This window comes from Cylas formicarius, unplaced genomic scaffold (genome assembly GCF_029955315.1).
Source record: "Cylas formicarius isolate icCylForm1 unplaced genomic scaffold, icCylForm1.1 PGA_scaffold_1__22_contigs__length_36826433, whole genome shotgun sequence".
In the NCBI taxonomy this organism is placed as follows: Eukaryota; Metazoa; Arthropoda; class Insecta; order Coleoptera; family Brentidae; genus Cylas; species Cylas formicarius.
This window is the reverse complement of record NW_026844264.1, coordinates 35,465,763-35,487,392: the sequence shown is the minus strand read 5'-3', so window position 1 is coordinate 35,487,392 and position 21,630 is coordinate 35,465,763. Positions and strand designations below refer to the sequence as shown.

The 21,630-nt window shown below is 35.2% G+C and overlaps 3 protein-coding genes across 4 annotated transcripts in view; 1 reads left to right on the top strand and 2 right to left on the bottom strand.

The window, feature by feature from the left end:
- The window catches only part of LOC132696066 (protein unzipped), a 49,735-nt gene extending 42,784 nt beyond the window's left edge, over positions 1-6,951 (bottom strand). Inside the window, exon 1 of the mRNA XM_060660623.1 lies at positions 6,706-6,951. The gene's annotated coding sequence lies outside the window, so the exon portion shown is untranslated. The remainder of the gene's footprint in view (positions 1-6,705) is intronic.
- Positions 1-18,166, top strand: part of LOC132696065 (mitoguardin) — a 71,940-nt gene extending 53,774 nt beyond the window's left edge. Inside the window, exons 4-6 of the mRNA XM_060660622.1 lie at positions 12,953-13,242; positions 14,761-15,064; positions 17,400-18,166. Of these exons, the coding sequence (XP_060516605.1) occupies positions 12,953-13,242; positions 14,761-15,064; positions 17,400-17,926 (1,121 nt within the window). The 3' untranslated portion in view covers positions 17,927-18,166. The remainder of the gene's footprint in view (positions 1-12,952; positions 13,243-14,760; positions 15,065-17,399) is intronic.
- A 343-nt stretch (positions 18,167-18,509) lies between these two features.
- On the bottom strand, positions 18,510-20,218 carry LOC132696617 (alpha-aspartyl dipeptidase). Of its 2 annotated transcripts, XM_060661548.1 has the most exons (6): positions 20,138-20,215; positions 19,888-20,072; positions 19,741-19,832; positions 19,504-19,686; positions 19,169-19,454; positions 18,510-19,078 (listed from the first exon to the last, which is right to left on the bottom strand). In XM_060661548.1, the coding sequence occupies exons 2-6, from the start codon at positions 19,983-19,985 to the stop codon at positions 19,018-19,020; spliced, it is 720 nt and encodes a 239-aa protein (XP_060517531.1). In that variant the 5' UTR covers positions 19,986-20,072; positions 20,138-20,215; the 3' UTR covers positions 18,510-19,017. The 2 variants fall into 2 exon arrangements, with proteins under 2 accessions (XP_060517531.1, XP_060517530.1); XM_060661547.1 differs by having other exon boundaries at positions 19,888-20,218.
- Between the last annotated feature and the right edge of the window lie 1,412 nt (positions 20,219-21,630).

The window sequence follows — 21,630 nt, the reverse complement described above, 5'->3', positions numbered from 1 at the left end:
AAACATAAAGCTTACCCGCGAATCTTATCGGTTCTCTCTCGCCCGTCATTACTACTACTTTTATTTAATTAAAACGCATAAGGCTGTCGTTGCAAGAGTTAACCGCGAACAATAGAAACAATTTCTTCAATCGTTCCACACGCAGATCGCCGTCAATCACGGGCTCCGCGTCGCCGAAGATTTGAGGTTAAACATTCCGCGACCTTTGCTCGAAGCTCGGCCGTCACAGTAAGTTTGTTAAGTGCCTCTCGCTCCGACCCGAAATATTTATCAACGATAAAATGAAAAATACGAGCAAATGAAATCCCAACGCGCCGCGCGGCGCCGCATTGTATGCAAATGAGTTTCGCCGCCCACCGCCAGGGGTCGCGATCGTTACATTTGCCGCATAACAGGACAACCTGTATATTTATTTACGTCCTTAAAACGGTCGTAATTTGACGCGTGGGTTTTGTCAGCGCTTGGAATAATCTATTTTAATTAGTTACGGATGCGACGAAACACACAGAGAGTGAGAGAGAGGGGGAGGGGAGACAATGCACTGGATTTGTTTTGGTTTAAAAATGAGAATCAGTTTTGAACGATAGTTGAAAATTGTTTCAAGTAGGAAGAAATCAAACCGCTTTATCTATGCTAGGACGCCCATCTGTCAACTGTCAGTTGCGATGTCGAATTTGGTTAATAACAAGAATACACTGGGTAATAACTTTTGCAATAAAAAAGATACAATAAAGTAACTTCCGTGAATCAATAAAAAAAATGTTCATAGTTTCTTTAATTTTATATCGAATATCTTTACAAACAACAAATGAGAGCACATTTGTGTTTTAATTTAAATTCAGATAAGTTGAACTGAGGTGGCTTTTACTTGATGAAAATCCATTTATCAAAATAAATAAGAACTAAAGGGTCAGATTTTCATGAACTTATATATTTTGACATGACAATTGTTTCGACAACACCGTGTCTTTATCAAATGTCAATATTTAGACGTATTACGATATTTTCCTGACGAAACTTTCCTTTATTATATTGGTATTAGTGAATAAATGTTCAACCCATCAAAATATTCTCTCTATGGAGACTTTGCATTAAAAGGAAAGGGGAATCAGTTTAAGTAACTCGTCCAAATTAATATTAAAAGTGACCTAGACATCTGACGTAAACATTCAAGTCTTAAAAGCGGAAGCTGGTTCTAAAGCTTCAATCAAAGGAGGCTTGGATTAATAATTAAAATTTTCTAACCAAAAGTTATTTATTTCCTTTTTCCACGGAGCAGACGAATGGTTATTCCCCCCACGGCACAGCCAACTTGGATCTATAATTTACTATTCACTATTTTTAATTAAGCGATAAAGAACACTCGGGATTTTGCGTATTAGGTGCGCTATCTGTCACGTGGTTAATTGAGCGGCTCTACTACCAACTACTACGCGATTATCCTCTAGAAATTATTAGACGTTTGGCCATCGGCCAACAGATGCTCGTTCTCACTCAGGAATAAAAAAGAACGACACAAAAATATATAATAAATATTATAATAATAAAATATTCAAATCCTAATTTTGTCATAACAATGTGCGTGAAAAACTATGAATAATGCTCATAAATAATTCACATGTTTAATCACCATATCTACCAAAACCAAATTTATATTATTCGGTGAATCACAGCTTGTGAAATACACGGACGGAATTGTCCGGTACAATTGGTAAATTGAGAACTTGAAGCGATGCAACAAACACAAGTTCTCAGGACCATGAATGGACGAATTGCCTAATAACCACGCCATAAAGGAGGAACGCGTGGAAACAAAAGATGCATTCCGTGTGAATAAAACTGGTTCACTCCGCAGAGGTCTTTTACCTTTGACCAAAAAGGAAAGTAGACGCTCGGATAGATTTAATATGACGATGGCACTTAACAATTAGATTAAAAATAAAAAAAAGGCAGTTAAGGCGACTACCCGGGTAACGGATAATTATTTTTTGACGTGAGAAAGCAGTTCGCCGGCAAAACGTTTCGTTTACGCCCATCGTCAGGAGTCAAAAGAAAATTATTCGTATAAATAAGGCCGTGTTCTGCTGCTCAAGCTGGCAACGCCGCATTCCATTTAAATTCGCAAAGTCAAGGTCAGACGCATTTCGTGTCATGTTCTTTTCGCCTGTATTTCGAAGAAAGGTTAAAATACTGTTAAAAATAAACTCCGCGTTTCTCAAGTCACTTTCGTTCAGTCGCATTTCTTCGGTACCTGCAGCTGAAAAGTCTGGAAGCACCTTGCACGAAATTCTTTTGAATAGGACGGAATTCGTGGAATAACACTGAATCGAAATAAGGCAGTCAAATAAACAAAGTGCGTTCCCTTGAAATAAAAAAGCACGCTGATTTTTGGGAAACTCAGCGCCATTTATTCTCTGCACAGCTGCATGGTTATTCTTTGCAAATAAAAAATTTCGGTTTTCGTAATAGTTAAGTCTAGAAAATTAATAGAGTTATTCTGTTCCATCTGTTCCAACCGGGCAAGCAAAGACATCATCCACGTATCTATACCACCATAGAAAACTTTTACTTAAAGGATAAAAATCCATAAAAATCTCGGCTAACAAAGGACCAAGTGGGTTCATTCCCCCAAACAGTTTACACTGATTTGGTGGGTCAATTTTATCAACCGATGCCAGAAGCAAAATAAGGTATTTTCAGTATTTTGTTGAGAAGTGTTTGTGTTGAATCGATTGCGGCGACATCTGTGGGTTCTTGTAACGACAACAACAATTATTCAAGAAAATGTCACACATTCACTATAAATCGCTGCAAAATTTTTGCAAATATATGTCAAGGGTACGACGCAATGACTCGTTTGTCATTCAGCTCCACTTAAATATTCAAGATAAATGTTCGAGTTCCACATAAATTGAATTTTAAAATTAATAAATGGAATGTATTCATATATGTATTCGTGTTTCGTCAAAATTTATTTTGCCCTTCTCAGAGAGCAGTATTGAGTAAAAAAAAAATTCGTCTAGTTTACTCATTATTCCTTCATTGCGAAGTTAAAGGTCATATACGACACTTTGATGTATATCAGTATCAGTATATCAAAAAGAGAATTGCGCCACTTGTGTATTTAAAAAAAAGCTATTTTTGAAAATTTTACCGACCCAAAGTTAAGCCGCTTAGGACATATGTTTATCATTATTATCATTCAATTGGAAAACACCCTGTATTGTAAAAAAAATTGCCACCCAAATGGCGGAAAGAGGCGATAAAAATTCGAGATCTTCGTGATCGAGTTGACAACAATGGCGCACCAGATTAGACCGCCGTACCGATAAATATCTTATTCTCATGCGGCAAACTTTACGTCCATAACGTAAAAGGATTAAAAGCTTCGGCTTCGCCATGTCGTACGAAGCCGCTCGCAATTTTCTAGTCCGTCGATAATCTATTCGATAATCTGCGCTTTTATTGCCGAGCGATTTATGCGGAAGGATATTTAGAATCCACCCACAGATTCATATACATGTGTACTTGAATTTTAAACAAGAAAATTATGTCCACGGAAGACCATAACCTCAAAGTTTGCAGCCATCTCAGAATTAGGTGTATTTTTGACGCTGACACAGAACCTTAAACTTTTAAATCTAATACTTCACTTTAAAAATACCATTTTTTAAATATTCTTATAATATATAGCTCTAACTTTTTTATTTTACATTTTAGCAAACAAAGGGGAACGAAACAGTTGTAGGGTTGAATATGTCATAGTATAGTCATAGTATATCAAAGTTTTTTTTTTTATTAGAAACCCCGCATAGTATTTCATAAAAAAAGATTCTTTTGCACTGATTTGAGTATGTTCTCTAACCCTATTTGCATTTTTGTCATTTTTTATTTATTTTATTATTCTTTTATCCATTTTTGAACAACAACAATTAAATAAAAAAACATGGCCCAACCATTTAATTATTTTATTTTTAACTAATTTTCGCTATAAAGAGAAAATAACTACAACAAGTTATGTATTTTTAAATTGTGTTATGAAGTGATAACCCCTCCAATTTAACTTTGATATGCTATGCTTTTTTGAACCACCTTGTATATAAGTCAGTATGTAAAATTGAATCTACACATAGAACCTCACAACTCACAACAAGTCTTTTTCTAATTAGCAACATACAAAAGTTAGAGGAGAGTTACAAATAATAATAAATAATCAGTAAGTGATGGGTGGATTTTCAATTTTGAATGTTATAAGTATTAAAATATTACTGGCAAAATGTAAGTTTCAACGAATTTACAATATTTTTTACTACAATCAGCATTGGTAAAACCTCAAATAACTCTTTTTTTTTCACGGCAAATTGTTTAAGAAATATAGCTTTTACCAAAAACAATAAAAGTGCCCGCATAAAAAGAAGTTTGGAAGCAAAACAGATGAGTCCTGTACAAAATATTAAAATTTAGTCAGCAGTAATTTATAAGGTCCAATCAAAGGTATTTGTGAACTAAACTCCATTTAGGTATCCGAAACTTTTTTGGAAATAAAAAGAAGAAGACACTGTCAGACATATTTTTATTAACCAAACTGAGACAGTCTTTATTCTCTAAGGTATTAATTATTTCGAACCAGTTAGTTTTTTGTGGCAATTATTTTTTTAAATGTCAATTTTTGAGAGGAAGGGGAGCGAAATAAATGTGACTTGCCATGTACAAAATATTAAAATTTTATCAGTAGTAACTTTTATGGTCCAATCAAGGGTATTTATTTGTGGGCTAAACTTCATTTGGACATCTTAAATGTTTTCAGAAATAAAAAGAAGACATTTTCAAACAGCGTTATTTGCTAAAACCTGAAATAACTCCTAAACCGGTTATCTTTTTACTTTAAAGAAGATTAACTTTTTATGACAAAAGTTTTTTTTGTAAATATGAGTTTTCAGCAGAGAGAGCAAAATAAAAGTCAAGGGTGGGCTAAACTTCATTTGTTTATCTTAAACCATTTTGGGACACATTTTTATTATTTAAATGAAGCGCCCCGTATTTAACAAATAAACTAAATTTTATTCAAATTGGATCCTAAAATAGAGGCTTTGTCAGAAGCTAATTAAAACGTTAATCAACAACAATAACATTCCGCGAGTGTGTGCGCGTTCGGAAAGGTCGTAAAAATTCATTTGAAATCTCGATATCAATTCGTTTATGGATTTTAGTCGGAAAAATTGCGCGCCGGCTTTATCGAACGCACCCCGTATACGGCATGTCCCAAAAACATATTTCAAAGTCACGCCGTATCAAAGGTTATCTTCGAGACGGGTACCGTTCGAAATATGACCGACACACAAACACATAATTATTTCGCTAATTACGCCCGCGGAAAATCGACGTAATGAGCGTTTTACTGTACACAGCGAAGTGATGATTATCCTCAAATAACGTTCCCTACGCCACTGGCCCGAGAATAAAATACATGGAAAGTGTTTACATGCAAAACTTTTATTTCATAAAATAATTGGAGAAAAAATCTACGTCTAGAGACAAAACGATATAAGGCTAGGATAAAATCAAATGACAGCATGCGTTAATTGGCCCTTTTTCATTATAAAAATCAATCAAAATTTATAATTTTTTAACAACAATATGTTAAGCGATAACAATCATTTCAGATAGAATTTTTTTTGTCCTATTTCACTATTTACTAATTTATTTTTTTTATTGAGTTATTATAAATAACAACTTTTCTAATTTATATTCGATGAAAAGAAAAGAAACAAAAAACAAAGAATGCTTCAGGATATATGCCATAATTTTATTAGCATATTATACAGGATGTTACAAAAAACTAGATCAAACCACGCTTTTGGTAAAAGAATCGGGTCTTCCTCAAGTAATTGTCAATTTCAACATTTTGCCCAAAAGTTTACATGTATTACATTTATTAATGTCCCTATTAATTGTGTTAATAAGTTGTTCCCTCCCATTAATTTGATAATTGTTAAAAGAAGATTCAAATAAAAATTTTACTAGACAAAAAAATACCCTAACTACAAAAAAACCCAATTGAAAAAACTATTACTTTGTCTTTATTGTTATCATTATTTTTTTAGGCTTTTTGTATTTTGCTCTAATTGTTTCCTTTTCAATTTTTATGTTAACGATAACAATAATTTCATGTCTTTTTTTTTTTGGTGATATTTCCGAGGATATTTCCTTATTTGTTTATTTTTCTTAATATCGAATTGTTATAATTGAATACTCTTCTCTCTAGCCATTTCTGCTCTATAAGTCTTTAGGCAATTTGTTTTCCTTGACAAAAAGAGGAAAACAAAGTGTATTTCAGAACATATTAAGAGCCTTTTCACAATTTTATTAGCACATTATGAAGAACCTTACGAAAAAATATATCAATACTCTCAAACTCAAACTCTCCGTTTGAACGCTTTGTTTTCAAAATTGTACATTCATATTTATTGATTATCACTGGGTTTCTTTTAATTCTATTTGTGTTGTTTCCCTTAAAGAGTCGGATAAGAAAAAATATCTCTTAATCACATCAAAATTTTATAACAGAGAAAGATACTCTGGACGTTTAAGCAATAACCTGATGAAGGCTTACGAAACGCTGGATTATTTCGTGGCTACCAAAAAAATCTGGCAAATTGATAAGACGACCTTTAAAATGTATCAAACCTCCCCCTGGTACCCTACCTTTCGGTATATTTTCCCTTGGTGGTGCCGCGAAGAGAAATATCTACGGTAAATCCTCTAAAATAATCTGTTTATATATGCGACGGGGAAAATCACTTAACCAACAAAAAAAACGGGACACACTGCACCACTTCGACCACTTGTTCCGACCAACTACCACTGCGACGGTTACGGCGCCCAACGATTGATCCGTTGTGCTAAGAAAGCGAAACGCTAACAAATTGCATCCGAAGTCTGACCCGTTCGGTTTGAAGCCCGCGTAAAACGCCGGCTCGGGAGGACCGGCAACGTCGTCGGCGCCGGCGGGGAGGGGGTAATATGCGCCCGTCGGATTGGGCCCGGAACACGTCATCATCGGAGACTCCGACGCGGAAACTCCGGCCCGAACGCGAAGCCTCCCAAAGCTACGCGGCCCGAGCGTAGAGTCCGGGGGTTGCTTTTTGTTACGTCAGAAGCGCGGAGATACGCTTGGTTGTGTGGTACTCTGAACCGGTATCCCGAATAAAAAACTGTCGCCTGGCTATTTGTTACTCTGAACCGGCAGTCTCTGAAAGAAATGATACAGCTATATGTGGCTTTCGCTTGGCTATTTAACTATGTGAGCGGCACACGACCGTTCTATTAGTCCCAATGTTAATAAAATATCGAGATGACTGCATTCTCTGTAGCTTTAAATAGATATAAGGATGGCTTTGGTTTCGGTATTTGTTATATTTTCAGCTGTAAAAAATAGAAATAGAAATGACTATGGCTCGGATATTTAGTTACCTACGGGGCACTCCGTAATATTAAATAGAAATAGAGAAGAGAGTCGCTTGGCTATTTGTTACTCTGAAAAATATAGATATGATTGCAGTGACTTGGCCACTCAATTCTCTGCAACTTTAATTTGATATGGGTATTTGTGATACCTTCAGCTGACACTACAGAAAATAACTCACACTCTGTAAAATAAAACAGAGAGGGCCGCTTCTTGGGTATTTAATACTTTGGGGCGAAAACCGGTAACATTAAGCGGCCTTCCGTAACACAATAGATTATTAAGCATAGCGATATTAATGAAGAAAAGGGTCGCTTGGCTATTTGTTTCCCTGAACTGGGGAATAAAAAGAGGTGACTGTCTCTTGACTATTCAATTATGTGCACTCAGAAACATGAAATAGATAAAATGGAGGATGACTGTCGCTTGAATATTTGATACGTTCTGATTGCAAATAGAAATTGAACTACGGCTTAACTCTGTGAGGCACTCCGTAGCAACAGGGAGAGATATGATAGTTGCTTGGATAGTTAATACTGAGCGAGGACTGTTTCGAATACTGTAACATTCACTACATATATAACGAACAAAAGCCCGTGGCTGTGGTACTCTCTTATATAAAATAACAACAAAGAAGTTAAATATAGGTAAGAAGGGCTAGTAGCTTGGTTTTTCATGCTTTTAGGTGACAATATGTAATTTAAAGAGAGTTGATTGGCTATTGAGTTAAGCTGAAGCGGCCTTCTGCATGATTGCTGTTCCTTGGCTATTTGATCCTTGGGGGTAGAACTGGCTTGGCTCTAACATAGAATAAGAAAAGAGAATAGACGCCGAACCAATATCCGTACAATAAAATAGAAATGGTTTCCGCTTGGGTATATAATCGTATACAATTCTACAAATTAAGGAAGGGAGTCGCTGGGCTATCGAGCCATTGACTATTTAATTCTCGACAATTTCTAACATTAAACAAAAATTGGAGAGAATAACTCCGTAAAATAAAATTTTAATTAAATAGCCAAGCCAAGTTGACTATTTAGTAGTCTGACTGTTAATCAAATAGAGAAATGACGGTCGGCTATTTAATACTCTTACTATACTATGCTTTTTTAATTTGCAAAATTTGCAAAAATGGCGCTGTAAATGACGTCATTGGCGTGGCATTCGTATCACGATTCCAGCGCACATAGTTGGTTCATATCTGAGTTTAATTACAATATCGGCAAAAATAAAACATTACAGAAGCGGATATTAACATCGTTTATGCACTGGCAGGCCGCATATCGCGTATACCAATGGCTACTACGCATTCGCGTAATAGACTATCAGTTACTATTATTATTAGGAAGCGGGCAATTGGCCCGTAATGGTGATTGCCTCTGATATTTATTGAATAAAGTAGTCTAGAGATATACGAACGGTACCATTACTTACAATCACTTCGGTTTTTTTCGCGTTTAGATGCAGATATAAAATAATTCAGGTCGTTTTGGTTTTTCGTTGGCCGCTAAGTGAATGTTTTATTACACGTCATATCCGGTCGGACGACGATGGCCGCTTTGAACTGTCAGTGGCCCGCGTTGCCAACCTCACCTTCTCTACAACATGCTAAATTTCGTCAGACCCGTTTCTTTTTCCCCAAAACAAAGCAGAATTTTATAAATTAACACATTTGATAAAGACACGGTGTTGTCGAAACAATTGTCTGTGAACGAGCAGTTTTTAACATTAAAAACAAAAAAAAGTTGCTGTTGGAATTTTCCAATCAGACGTTCGGTGACACGTTAACCCTGTTAGGAGAACTGAAATCCAGTAAAACGTCAACATTGGCCCAACCTTAAAGTCGGTTTGTGTGTTTTTACGTCTTGTTACAATATTTACGTTGCGATTCGAATGCGTAATATGTCGCGGGTTGAACGACCAGTCTGGATTTTTTCGAGAAAACTTGCAATTCCATAATGGTCTTTTGAAATTTATACCGAATACGCCGAATTAGTATTCGAAACGTTTAACTTGTTGCGACGCGCTCAGAGACGAGTCAGGGGAATACACTTACCTACGTCAAAAAGTAATTTAAAATTTTAAAGAAGTATTTAAAGGGAGTTTTTAGGATTGGAGCTGGTTTCGGCTTCTCGTATTTCCAAAGTAACAAATTACCCTGATAGAAAAAGTTAACCGAAAATCTAGGCGGAATGGAATCTGCGGGGTCCGTCCCTGTGTTATCAAACCGCGCGTCTTCTTAAAATAGAGAATGCGTGATCATCTGTTCCTTCGCGTTTGGAGAAAGTCTACAACGGATAATCTTCAATTCTTTACCCACGTCACGCGGTTAATAGCCAACAAATTACCGACTACGGGAATAAATTGGTATAATTATCGTTATTATATACCTTTATTTTTGGTCGTCTAGTTAGCGTCTTTGAGGATTTTTTTCACCTATTACTGCCCCAGATGCCAAATACATTCTAAGGAATTGTCTTCTTTAAGGTCAAGTTTGGGGATGACATGTACGTTATGCAGCCAACATCACAAACACGCTGCAAAATTTGGTATACATACCCCCGAATATTAATTAAATGGGCACCGTTTTATATTTTTTAATACATCGTTTGCAAAGTAAATAAATACGTTTCATTAAAATTTACCAATTTGCATGGCCATCTTTTTTATAAAGTTTTTGAAGGCCTCAGTTATAGACCTTAGATCTGTGACATTGATGCCACTACGGACGCAATCAGGTTTTAGTAGTCTGTGGTGCCACTTGAATTATAGGTTAAATGTAGGTAAATTAGAGACGCAAATCACTTAAATCGATCGCTCACAATCGATACGTATTACTGTCTCTAACCACGATCAGTGAACACGATAACGAGACAACATTATTTATAGCGATTTAACTTTCAATGTGTAGGTATCGGTTTGGATTTGCAAGACTTACTGTGATAATTGTTAATCGCTAGAGTGTGCCCCTTTTTGCGTGGAAATCTTCGAGGTGGGTATTTTTGACGCCAGTTTTTTTTTCTGAATGTAATGCGATCTAATACAGAGTGCCTCGACTCGTCCTACCTAGTAAAGTTCATAATTCCGTTGATTTTAAAAGTTATCAGAAAATGGTAAACACAAAAGTTATTAATAAAACATACAATTTTTAAAATTTTGTCTTTGACCCCTTTTATAATTCTTCAACTTTTGTGTTAATAATAATACATACCGAAACCTAATGGTTTTTCCAATATTTTACACAAAATTACACGGAGTATGTAATTTAGATCATTTTAAATTGAAAAATCTCGATTTTCTTAAATTGCACAACATATATAGGATCATTTTTTCTTACAATTAAAGATCTTTCAAAAACCTACAACTTTTCCAATATTTACCATTCTTTCTGTCTAAGATTATTGCTATGACAAGGGGCCAACAGCAAAAAAGCGTAGACACACTGCACTCGAGAAAATGTCAGCATCGCTTCTTTTTTTCCTCGCTGAAATGGGATTATTCTCAATTTTCCATACAGTTGATGTTGGAATTTTCGTTAATGTGACCGTTTCTTCTAAAGATGCTTGTCTGCTGGCACCACGTTCAATGAGAGTCAAATAAACATTGTTTATAACTTCCTTAGTGTTTTTTACATTTGGGCGGGAGCATCTCCTGAGATACACTAGACTCGTTCATATTTTGCATAATTCGCACACCTGTATTACACACGAAATAAGAATGATTACTAATAAACTTAAACTAAGTAGTATACCAAACCAAAGAATATTAAACACAGGTAGGTATAAAATTATTTTCTATTCCGGACCACAATTTTACCTGAATTTAAATTCCGAAACTTTAGGTAATAATCTTATTGCATTGTATTTTAATGACCACCCTTGGATAATCCCATTCAAAAGCAATTTGCCACTTTCTTATATCTATGAACAGACCATACACTTGATCCAGACCATTGCCGATTCTATTAAAATTGACCAATATCAAGGCCAGACCCTACGGCCCGTTCACTCAAATATTTATCCTGAAGAGTGTTGCCAGCGCCAACGTGGGCTGCAGGACGAACTAACTCCAGCGTTAAGTGGCGGCAAATTTAAATAAGGCAGACAGACCAAGTAATAAAAATGAAATTAATTAATTTTACTACAAAATTAGATCATAACACAACCTACATCAATATACAGTTACAAAAATATTTCTCTAATTCGAAAGTTAAATATATTTTTTTTGGTGACAGATATGAAATTTGCAACATATAAAAACAAACAGACATAAAAACGAACATTGGAAGATCAGGAAATATTTTTTGTGAGTTATTTGTACTCGTCTACAGAATAAAAACAATTTTCCATAAAAAGTTATTTTATTTTGACTTTAACATTTTTAAATTGCAATTATATTATAATATATAGCTTACGTCAAAACAATGCGGACTATACCGCTGCGTTAAAAAAAAATCATAAATTGAGATACTGCGCGACATAAGGGTGACTCAGAGAGTAGTTTCATAGTAATCAAGTCTGCTTAGATGACTCTGAAACGGAGGCAGTGGCGTAATGTTTTCGTTTACTAAGGGTACGTTTAGAATATCGACTCGTATTGAACACATATGGATAAATTTAGTGAAAAGATTGCGTGTTCCTCATAAAATGTGGAATAACCTTTTATTTAATAAGTCATTTTATTCACTAGCAGAGTTCTTCAACTATAATACAACTGTTTCTTTTTCTCAAAGACTTGTATCTGTTCACCGATTTAATTCTAAATAATAAATAAATATGATTTTTCAAAAATTGCAATCTTCTACGAAAACCGTTCCCGACAAAGAACCATACACCTTGTATAAGATCTTTTGGTATCATTAAATAGAGGAAACATTAAAGTATATAACGAGTAAATTTCAAATTCTTAAAATTATAAATAACCGAAATATAAAACGTTTGCCAATATTTTGTCCCCCGGAAGGAATTTAAAATTAAACAACCTACTATTTTTAAATTAATGTAAATTTTTAATTTTATAAAATACATACGTTGCTCCGAGAAAGTTGAAATATTTACTGTACATGTTTACATACATTAGAGGAAAATGTGCCTTTCTAGAGTTAAATTCTTTAATGGAGTCACGATACAGGCTTATCAATACGCTAATCAATAGTTGTTAGTGAAGTTTTATAGGCGTTACAATAGAGCACTCGTACCTTTCAACAGAGCAAGGAATGCTCGAAAATACTAGATCCGATTCGTGTTACACATTGCGCACATAGTTCAAGTCCTCTTGCTTCTGAAAAATAAATGGCCCAACTAAATCCGAGGTCATTAGATGCATTTAAAATATTTGTCTTCAATATTTAATATAATATGGAGTGCGTCGTCCGCCGCCGTCGTCGAATTCAATTCAATTTAAATCAATTAAGTACGCCACTGAAACCGATTTTCGAAATCTTCCTTAATAGTATTATTATTATTTCATTTTTTTATTATTATACAGGCATGGAGGCACTGGAAACCTGCATCGGGTACTGGGAGGACGCGTTGGCGATCTACCGGTCCAAAGATGGCGACGGCGGCGGCCCGCCAGCGATGCTCAGCGCTGAGGAGGCGGGATTTTGCCGCGATCTGCAGCTCTTGTTGGACTCGGCGATCGAGCTCCAAGAGAACTCGGAAATGCTGTTTCTAGACGAGAGGTCGGTGCTTTTCAGGCCTGATAGCGGCAGAGCGGCCGAAACCGTCGACGCTGACCTATCAGGCGGCGAAAGTTTCGCATCTGCGCAAGATCAGGTTCGAAAATTGACAATCTTAAAGTTGCCAAGTGTCCATGTACCTATCTGTTTGCAAAAAAAAAAAACAAATGCGTTCTACTACTTATTATTTCGCAAAAAAAAATTAATTTTATTAAAATTTATTACGTCAGTTTTTGATACAAAGAAACGTCATGCGGAGAGTTAAAACATAACCTCGTTTTTTGTAGCTCACTAACACTGATTTAATAAAACCAATGAACGATCTTTATTTTCGTTATTTTCCGTTTTTTCTTAACTGTCTGGTCTTTTAATTTTTTTATTAACTTCGCTTGACCTTAAATACATACAAGAATTAATAATTTGGTTAAATATCCCTTGAATCTGTGGGATTAAACGTATTGATTATCTCTTAAAACTGTTGGAACTGGAACCAGAATAAATTTCATCCCAAGATGTCAAGGATTGAGACAATTCAATCTCTAGTTCGTCGTTCAACCTGTGGCAAATGTTCAAGACCATCAAATGCGAAATCATTAATTCCTTAAACAATGCTGTTGATTCGCCTTCTTGCCTAAGTTAAGGCGTATCCTCTTCCTTTACCTGCTTGAGATAATGATCCTTCGTTATATGCTAAGAGGTATGATCTTAACCTATATTTATATTCTGGGGGTGTGGGATAGTGGACAAGACCAATGCATCTTTCAAACACAATTTGTTTTTTTTTAAACTGTTTTTTAGTGTGTGATAATATAAAATATGGTTTTAGTGTTTTTATTTGGTAAGTTTTTTTATATTTAAAATGACAACCTTAATATATTATATAAGTGTATTCTACATATTTACGGGATAGGTGTAGTATAATAACTATTGTAAACATTCTTTTTTAGTCTAATAAACATCTTTCTTTAAAATAAACCACAGACATGAACAATTAAATTAGTGTTGAAAGAAGTTTCTCTCAAGCTCTTCCTCTACATCTTTACCTGTATTTATATTCTAGTTGTGTCGGAAAGCCGTGAAGATCTCCTTTAGATCTTGCGAGCCCAAGTACTTTATTTATTGTCCCACTCAGACATATTTTACTACTTTTTCCGCGCCACAGAAAGTGAGGTTATGTTTTCACTCGCCACGTGACGTCGCGGAAAACAATCGTAGGAATCATCCCTGAAAGAAAATAGTGCGAATTGCAAATCAGTTTTGAAATTAAGAATATGGGCGAAAAAATCCCTTCTGCGTCACTATTGCTGAAATTTAAACAATAGAAACGTTAAAATGTATTAAAACACAGGAACGTTTGTTCTATTGGAATTTTTGTTTGTTTTTTGTGCTTATTGACGATATTTTTACTACAAAATTAATGTCGAGCTATAAATCGCAATAATTTTTGAGGAGATTAAGATTGCAAGAAATCTGCTTATTCGGCCACTTTGGTAAATTTTAGAAAATAGTAATCCTAAAATCTCCGTGAGGAGTAAAATTTAACGTAACGTCTTTAGAAGGCATTTTGTGGTTGCGATTGTTACCTATGTATTTTGCAATTTTAACCTACACGCAGGTGGCAGATTTGAAAGAGTTCGAGGAATTCCAAGACTACTTCCCCGACTTGGAAGCTTACCCATTGTACCAGATAGCTCTAAGTCAGCTGGAAAACGGCGGGATACCCTGCAGGACGCTAAGGACCGAGGTGGTGCGGTGCGGGTCGGACGGGGAGTATCTGGCCAAATTGCACTGCCTTCGGCTGGCGTTTCAGCAGCTGCTCAGGGATCCCGCCAACTACATATGGTTCGCAGACGCTGGCAGACAGATGCTCGCCGATCTGATGCTGTGCGCCGATAAAGATCCCAAGGATTTTTTGATAGGTGAGCGATTTTTAGTCTCCGTCCTGAACAGAATACACTCTGTTTAACGAAACAACCTCTAATAGTAGTAATTAGAAATGACGTTCTTAATGTTTAGAGTAACCAAACCTGAACTGTGCAGCTGCGCATATCTCACGTCACCAAATTTACCTTGAAATATATATAGTGCGTTATTTGCGACATTTTTTCGGACACGTCTTGTTTAAAACTCTGTCAATAAAAAACTATTCAGTTTTTTTTTTCGCAGCCTACTAAGATATATATTTAAAAGAAGACAACATTTTATCGTGATACTGGAGTCAATTTTAGGTCCTGTTCTTAGTAATTGCAAAAAATTGAAGATTCGTCTATCTAGACAATATAGCATACTGTAAAATAAATTTATGAGGTTGTAATTTTAGTATCAATTATGAACTGCCTAAAAATTATGCCGAAAAGTCCGTTGTAAATGGTATATTCCAATTTCTTAAAGCAATTTTGATGTTGCTCTTGATAGAATCTGTTGCGAGATAAATTGTTATGGTACAAAACTAATCAACAGTACACCATAAACAATTTAACAAATTGAACAGTTGATTAGTTAATGACACCAAACATATCAACATTAAAATACAAAGAAAATCTATAGGAATCAAATTGACTTGTATTAAACGATCTTTCGTTACATATTGAAAATACAGGTTTAAAATTGCTGTTAAGTTGTCAGTAACGAAGTGCAGTTTAATATTATTATTTCTCAGAGGAATACTTGCCGCGCCATCTACGCTCTAAAGGGCGAATCATAATCAAGCAGAGTTAAAAATGTATGTTTATGCAGACATCATAAATCCAAGATATTTGTGAGTTTGCGAAGTATCATTTGGCAAAAAAAAATTAAATAATGTTTCGCCTAAAATGGCATTATCACACCAATGCAAGCTAAAACCTCCCCTTCTGTCCCTACGTCAAAAGAATAACATAATTTGAAGGTGCATCACATTTCAATAGCTTGCCCTGAGTGGAAGTCGAATAAAACAATTTAAAATGTTCTTAAAACAAAGATGTTCCTATAAAAAACTTTTTGTCTTCATTTGTTTCTTTAGTCTTTCTTTTATTTACATTGTGCAAGAATTTTTTTTGTACAACTCATTTTTTAGTATAATTTATTAGTATTAGTATTATCAACCTTATATACTAAAGGAGTTTATACATTTAAAATGAAGTATATTCTAAATATTTAGAGGGTAGGCCTAGTAGAATAATTTTTTGGTCTAATAACCATCCTTCTTCAAAACAAACTACCCAAATGAACAACAACTATTTATTAAATTTTTGTTATGACAAATGTGTAAATTGCGCGCTCTTCTTGTCGTCTTAGCTTAACTTTTTAATGTATCTTTGTTCGAAAATGTGTGCGGTCTTGAGCGGTTGGTAGCGCATTGTAGTCACTAACTAGTTCCAAATGACGAGAATGACATACGTCAGCAGAAAGTGTATTTGGCGTACTGTCATTTAAGTGACGTCTTTTTTACGTCAATTGATGTCGTCTATTTTTGTCATTTAAATGGCATCTTTTTTACGTCAACTTAAAGTAAGAGTTTGGTCTTTACTGCCGAAAAATATAACAATTTTTAAATTTGTTTTTTCTTTTTGGAGTTGGAAAAATCGAAAGTAAATCACACAGAAACTGCGGCTTTAATTACTTTCTATTAAAAAGAATAATAACGGAAGTATAATATACAGGATCTCCCGTATGATTTTGGCCATAAATCCGAAAATATTCGGTATAGACCATAACAACCCTCCAATATACAGGGTGTTCCAATCGCCTTGTATATTTGAAAATAATTTGAAATTTTTTCTTTTAATCTCATCCATCGTGGTTTTAAATTGATTTTATGACGACATTCGGAGATAATTTTTGCGATTTTACGGACCACCGACCAGTGGCGACCACTTATGAGTCTGCAATGGGGTCACTTTGACGAGCCTCTGCTACCTGTGTTCCTTGGTAGTGGATATGACTATTTCTTGCAGTTTAAATTTATGAAATTAGTAATGTTGTACGTCAGTTTTGTTCCAAACTAATAATTAAATATGTGCACGTATTAAACCAATATTTGCCAAAGTTTATTGACATCAGTAATGACAGAAATTGTTTTTTTGATGCTTTTAACTTATGAGATTTGCAATGTTTATATTAAAAGCTAATTAGTGCTATAATTATCTTAATAAATATTTTTTCCTTGTCACGACGTCATTTCAATAACACGTTGTATAACCTATACAACAAATGCGAATATTTTTATGCACATTTAAGTTAATCCTTCTTCTTTTATTACTATTGCAATTTAAGGTTACGAGGAAATGCTGCAATATATCCAAGAGCCAAAAAATTGGCGAGAACTCGAAGAGGAACTCAGCACGAAAGGCGTCAAAGCTCTGACTTTTTACGACGTCGTACTCGATTACATCCTGATGGACGCGTTCGAAGACTTAGACAGCCCTCCGTCCTCGGTAATGGCGGTCATACAAAACCGGTGGCTGTCAAACAGTTTTAAAGAAACGGCACTGACCACAGCGGTGTGGTCCGTGCTCAAAGCGAAACGGAGACGCCTGAAGTTTCCGTGCGGCTTCATGGCCCATTTCTACACCATTTCCGAGCAACTGTCGCCGCTTCTCGCTTGGGGTTTTCTCGGATCCGACGACTCGCTCAAAGAGACTTGCGCGTATTTCAAGGAACAGGTGATCGGGTTTTTAACGGACATTTTTAACTTTCAAAAGTGTCGGTTTACGACGGTGGACGTTTTAGCGTCGGACGTACTGGGTATTTTGAAAATTAGGGTCGATAATATATGCCAAAGGTTGTGCGCTCAATCGTAATGGAAAAATATAAAGGTTTTCTTCGTCTTCGGTAGGTTGGGGCGTGGCGCCATCTTCTTACTAGACCTGCAGTCGAGGAAGAGCAACTTAGCACGAGATTATATAATATATTATAATATCGAGCGTGTATATAAATTCTGAGTTACCCAAATTATTGCGATTTTTTAGTAATTTTTATAGTACACGACCGTGTTAGCTTTATGTTAAGTTTATCTTGCGTTTGTCATTGTTTTAATTACATTCCAGTTCGTATATTGCTTGGAAAATAGATTTTTATCCATAATAACCCATTGTTGTCATTTAATACCCGCCACGTGTCAATCTTCTAGTTTAACTACTAAAACTTTGATCAATTTCGTGCGTTTGACTTGGCCGAATGGTTTTAGCCACTTGCCCAAATTTATGCGAAAGAGGAAGAATGACGTAAAATAAACTACAATATTGAGATCGATGATGACGTGGTTGGTAAGGCGTTAGACCTCCTAATTCGATTTGCCGTAGGTTGTGGGGGGTCGATTGCCATCGGGTGCGGAATTAAAAAATAAACTAAAGTACTTTTTAATTTGAAACAGCCATCGGTTTACAAAGGAACGGATCAGCACAATACATCGTAATTTTTTTATACCCGCACGTGTTCAAACTTCTAATTTCACTATCAAAATAATATTATTATATGAACTCTTCCTGAACGGAAAGGTTTTATCCTTTTGTCTAAATTTTGCAAATAAGATTTATTACAACCACATAGCAGTTGTTTGTTTGGACCATGATCGCCTTTAAATTTATTTCAAACCCTTTAACAATATTTATTTAGTAAATGTAATATGAAAAAACTTTGCACTATACAAACTTCTAGTTTAACTATGGTTTAATTTCATGATCCCAGTTGTTCATTTGTCATTTATTGATTCTATATTCTTCGAGATTCATCGACAAGACTGGCCGAATGATCCTCGTAATCTGACCCACAGTACAATACATTGAATTGGTAAGTTTGGTATGAAAACTTCCAAATCCATATAATAAATGAAGCAAGTTCTAATAGGCCGCTTTATTTCGTAAAAGTGACAAGTAAAACACCATTCTCGTCATTATCCCTTGAGCAGGTAACTCAAATCAGAATCGGGTTCAATTTCTTGTGGTTCCTTGTTTCTGAAACAAAATTATTTATTAGTCCTAACCTATAAAAACTTTTATTGGGAGCAAATTATTCTTTGTTGTGTATAATAAAAATGTGCTTGCCTCTGGAATAACCTAGCTCTATGAATGCCTCTCAGTATTGCTGTATCTCCATCCACGAACAGTGTGGCCCCTTCTCTCAACCCCAGCACCATTGCAGAATCTTCTTCTTCAAGGTACTGCAAGATTCTTTCCTCTCGTGTTTCACCCTTATGTTTTGATTCCGGCTCCGGGTCTAAGTAATGTGGGTTTATATTGAAAGGAATTAATTTCAGGGCTTCGAAACTTGGAGGGTAAACTATAGGCATGTCGTTTGTTGTGTGTATGCTCCTAGTTGCCACATTTGTACCTTGAACACTAAAATTTATCTATTTTGAAGAGATTAAAGGTATACCTACCAGCACTAGCTCCTATGTATGGAATACCGTCTTGCAATATTCGTTTTCTTATTAATTCTATGATTTCCAAATCATATAATGCCTTCAATAGCCTAAAGGTATTGCCTCCGCCTATAAAAATAGCCTCAGCTTTTTTAACGGCATGTTTTGGATCCTGCGTGTGAATTCCTTCTACCTGATAACCTGCAAGTTTTGAAAATGTTTACATAAATGTGCGATGCTACCTGAAAAACGCACCCCAATGGTTGAATGGCTTTGCAACTTTCTTGAGGTACCCCTCATGATCTCGCAAGGCGTAAGGCACAAACAAAACACTCTTCGCATTGTTTCTAAAAATCTTTTAGATTAATGTTTTTTGGGGCACTACGAAAAATCGCGCTTTACTTTTGTAGTAAATCATTGATATCTTTGGCAGCGTATTCCAAAAACTCAAAACCGTGTACTTTTGACGAAGACAACAATAAAAGCTGGCGTTTAGACATTTTGTTATCAAAACAGGCGCGGACAGGATTAACTAGAGATTAATGGAAATCGGATGATAAGACGCGCGCCGCACCTTATATGGTGTGCTATAAATTATACATTTATATGAGACAATTGTTCCAAAATTTTCTCTTATATTTGTTTCATTTACGTTTGAGTTAATTAACTGCATTTCAACAAATATATAACACATTTAAACATTTTCAAATATAACCTAACAACAATAACAACACGCTGCATCATAGATCAATTGCAAGTTTCCGCAGCAAGCGAAGTAGCATTGAGATCATTCAAACGAGAAACCATAATTCGATTCTTGATTCTTGAATTCCAATTAAAAAATTAGAAATATATTTTGTCTAGGAATAAATGATTGGCGAATAACAATGATTTTGAATTGAGTTGCTTTGAAATTTAGCGCAAATTGACGAGACTTTTATCAAGCTGTTGGTTTTCTATTATTTAAGCTGGTTTTCCATGCGCCCGTTTTATCCGTTGCAGTAATATAGCTACCTACTATGTGTAACCAGGTCCTACCTATGCTGATAATACAAGAATTTTTGAATGAAAATGGCGCAATGTGGAAGTGAGTGAAATTTAAAAGTACGCGCGGAACATTATTATTATTAAGAACGTGAGTAACGTAAGTAAGTAAACGTGACATGTTCTTTCTCTGTACCCAGGTACATATGTTTCGTCAAAAAAGATGTACAAACAAATGCGATGCAGAAAAAAAATATAAAATTTTCTTCAGTCACACATCATCACAGCAGCAATCATTCACCCATTTTCACACTTATGAGTGAATTATAGTTTAATAGAGTCTGGTTATAGTGATTATCAATGTTATAAATCATTACATGACTGCTTCTCATGGTACGAGAACAATTTATCAGATTTTAAAAAGTTCCGTACATTTTTTCTTACGCGAGTGGCACAATTCAAAATATTAAAATGAACTAACAGCAAGTATTGAACTTAGAAACTTAATAAGTCTAGTGTTGAAATTTTCTTTTTTATTTTTCGTTTTATATATTGGACAACTGCCCTTTTCAGAGCTACGGAAAAAAACCATTCCTAGTAAAAAGAAAAGCTACAATCAATTCTAGCATATCTAAAACGTCATCCCATTATAACCTGCTGTGTAAGGCTTTTAATTAATTTTCTAGGCATTTTAATGGGCTTAGTAGAACTCTAGCTTACCAATTTTGCTTTTTAAGCTTCTAACGTTAGAATAATATATTCTGAAGCTATCATCGCTAGTCAAATACTTCAGCAACTTGGGCACCGTTAGACCATAATTCCTTCCATGCGTCTTTAAAACATTCTCTTTTGATTGTAACTTTCGTTGATTTGTACAGATCGGACCTTTCAATCTTTATAGACAACACGAGTCTGTATCGGATTGCTGGCTGTTGTCCTCAACGACGTATGTTGGCCATTCATCTAATTAGTTATGCCCCTTACCTTTCATCCGCTCATCTGTTGTGGGTGTTAAAATTTTTGGAAAAGTACTTACCTTTGATGCTGCAAATCAATGAATCCTCATCAATTTACTGGTCTTAGTCTTAGTTAACATAGAACTAACTCATTGCGCATTGTTTGTTTTTTTTATATAGATATAACTTTCTCTCATTTAATGTT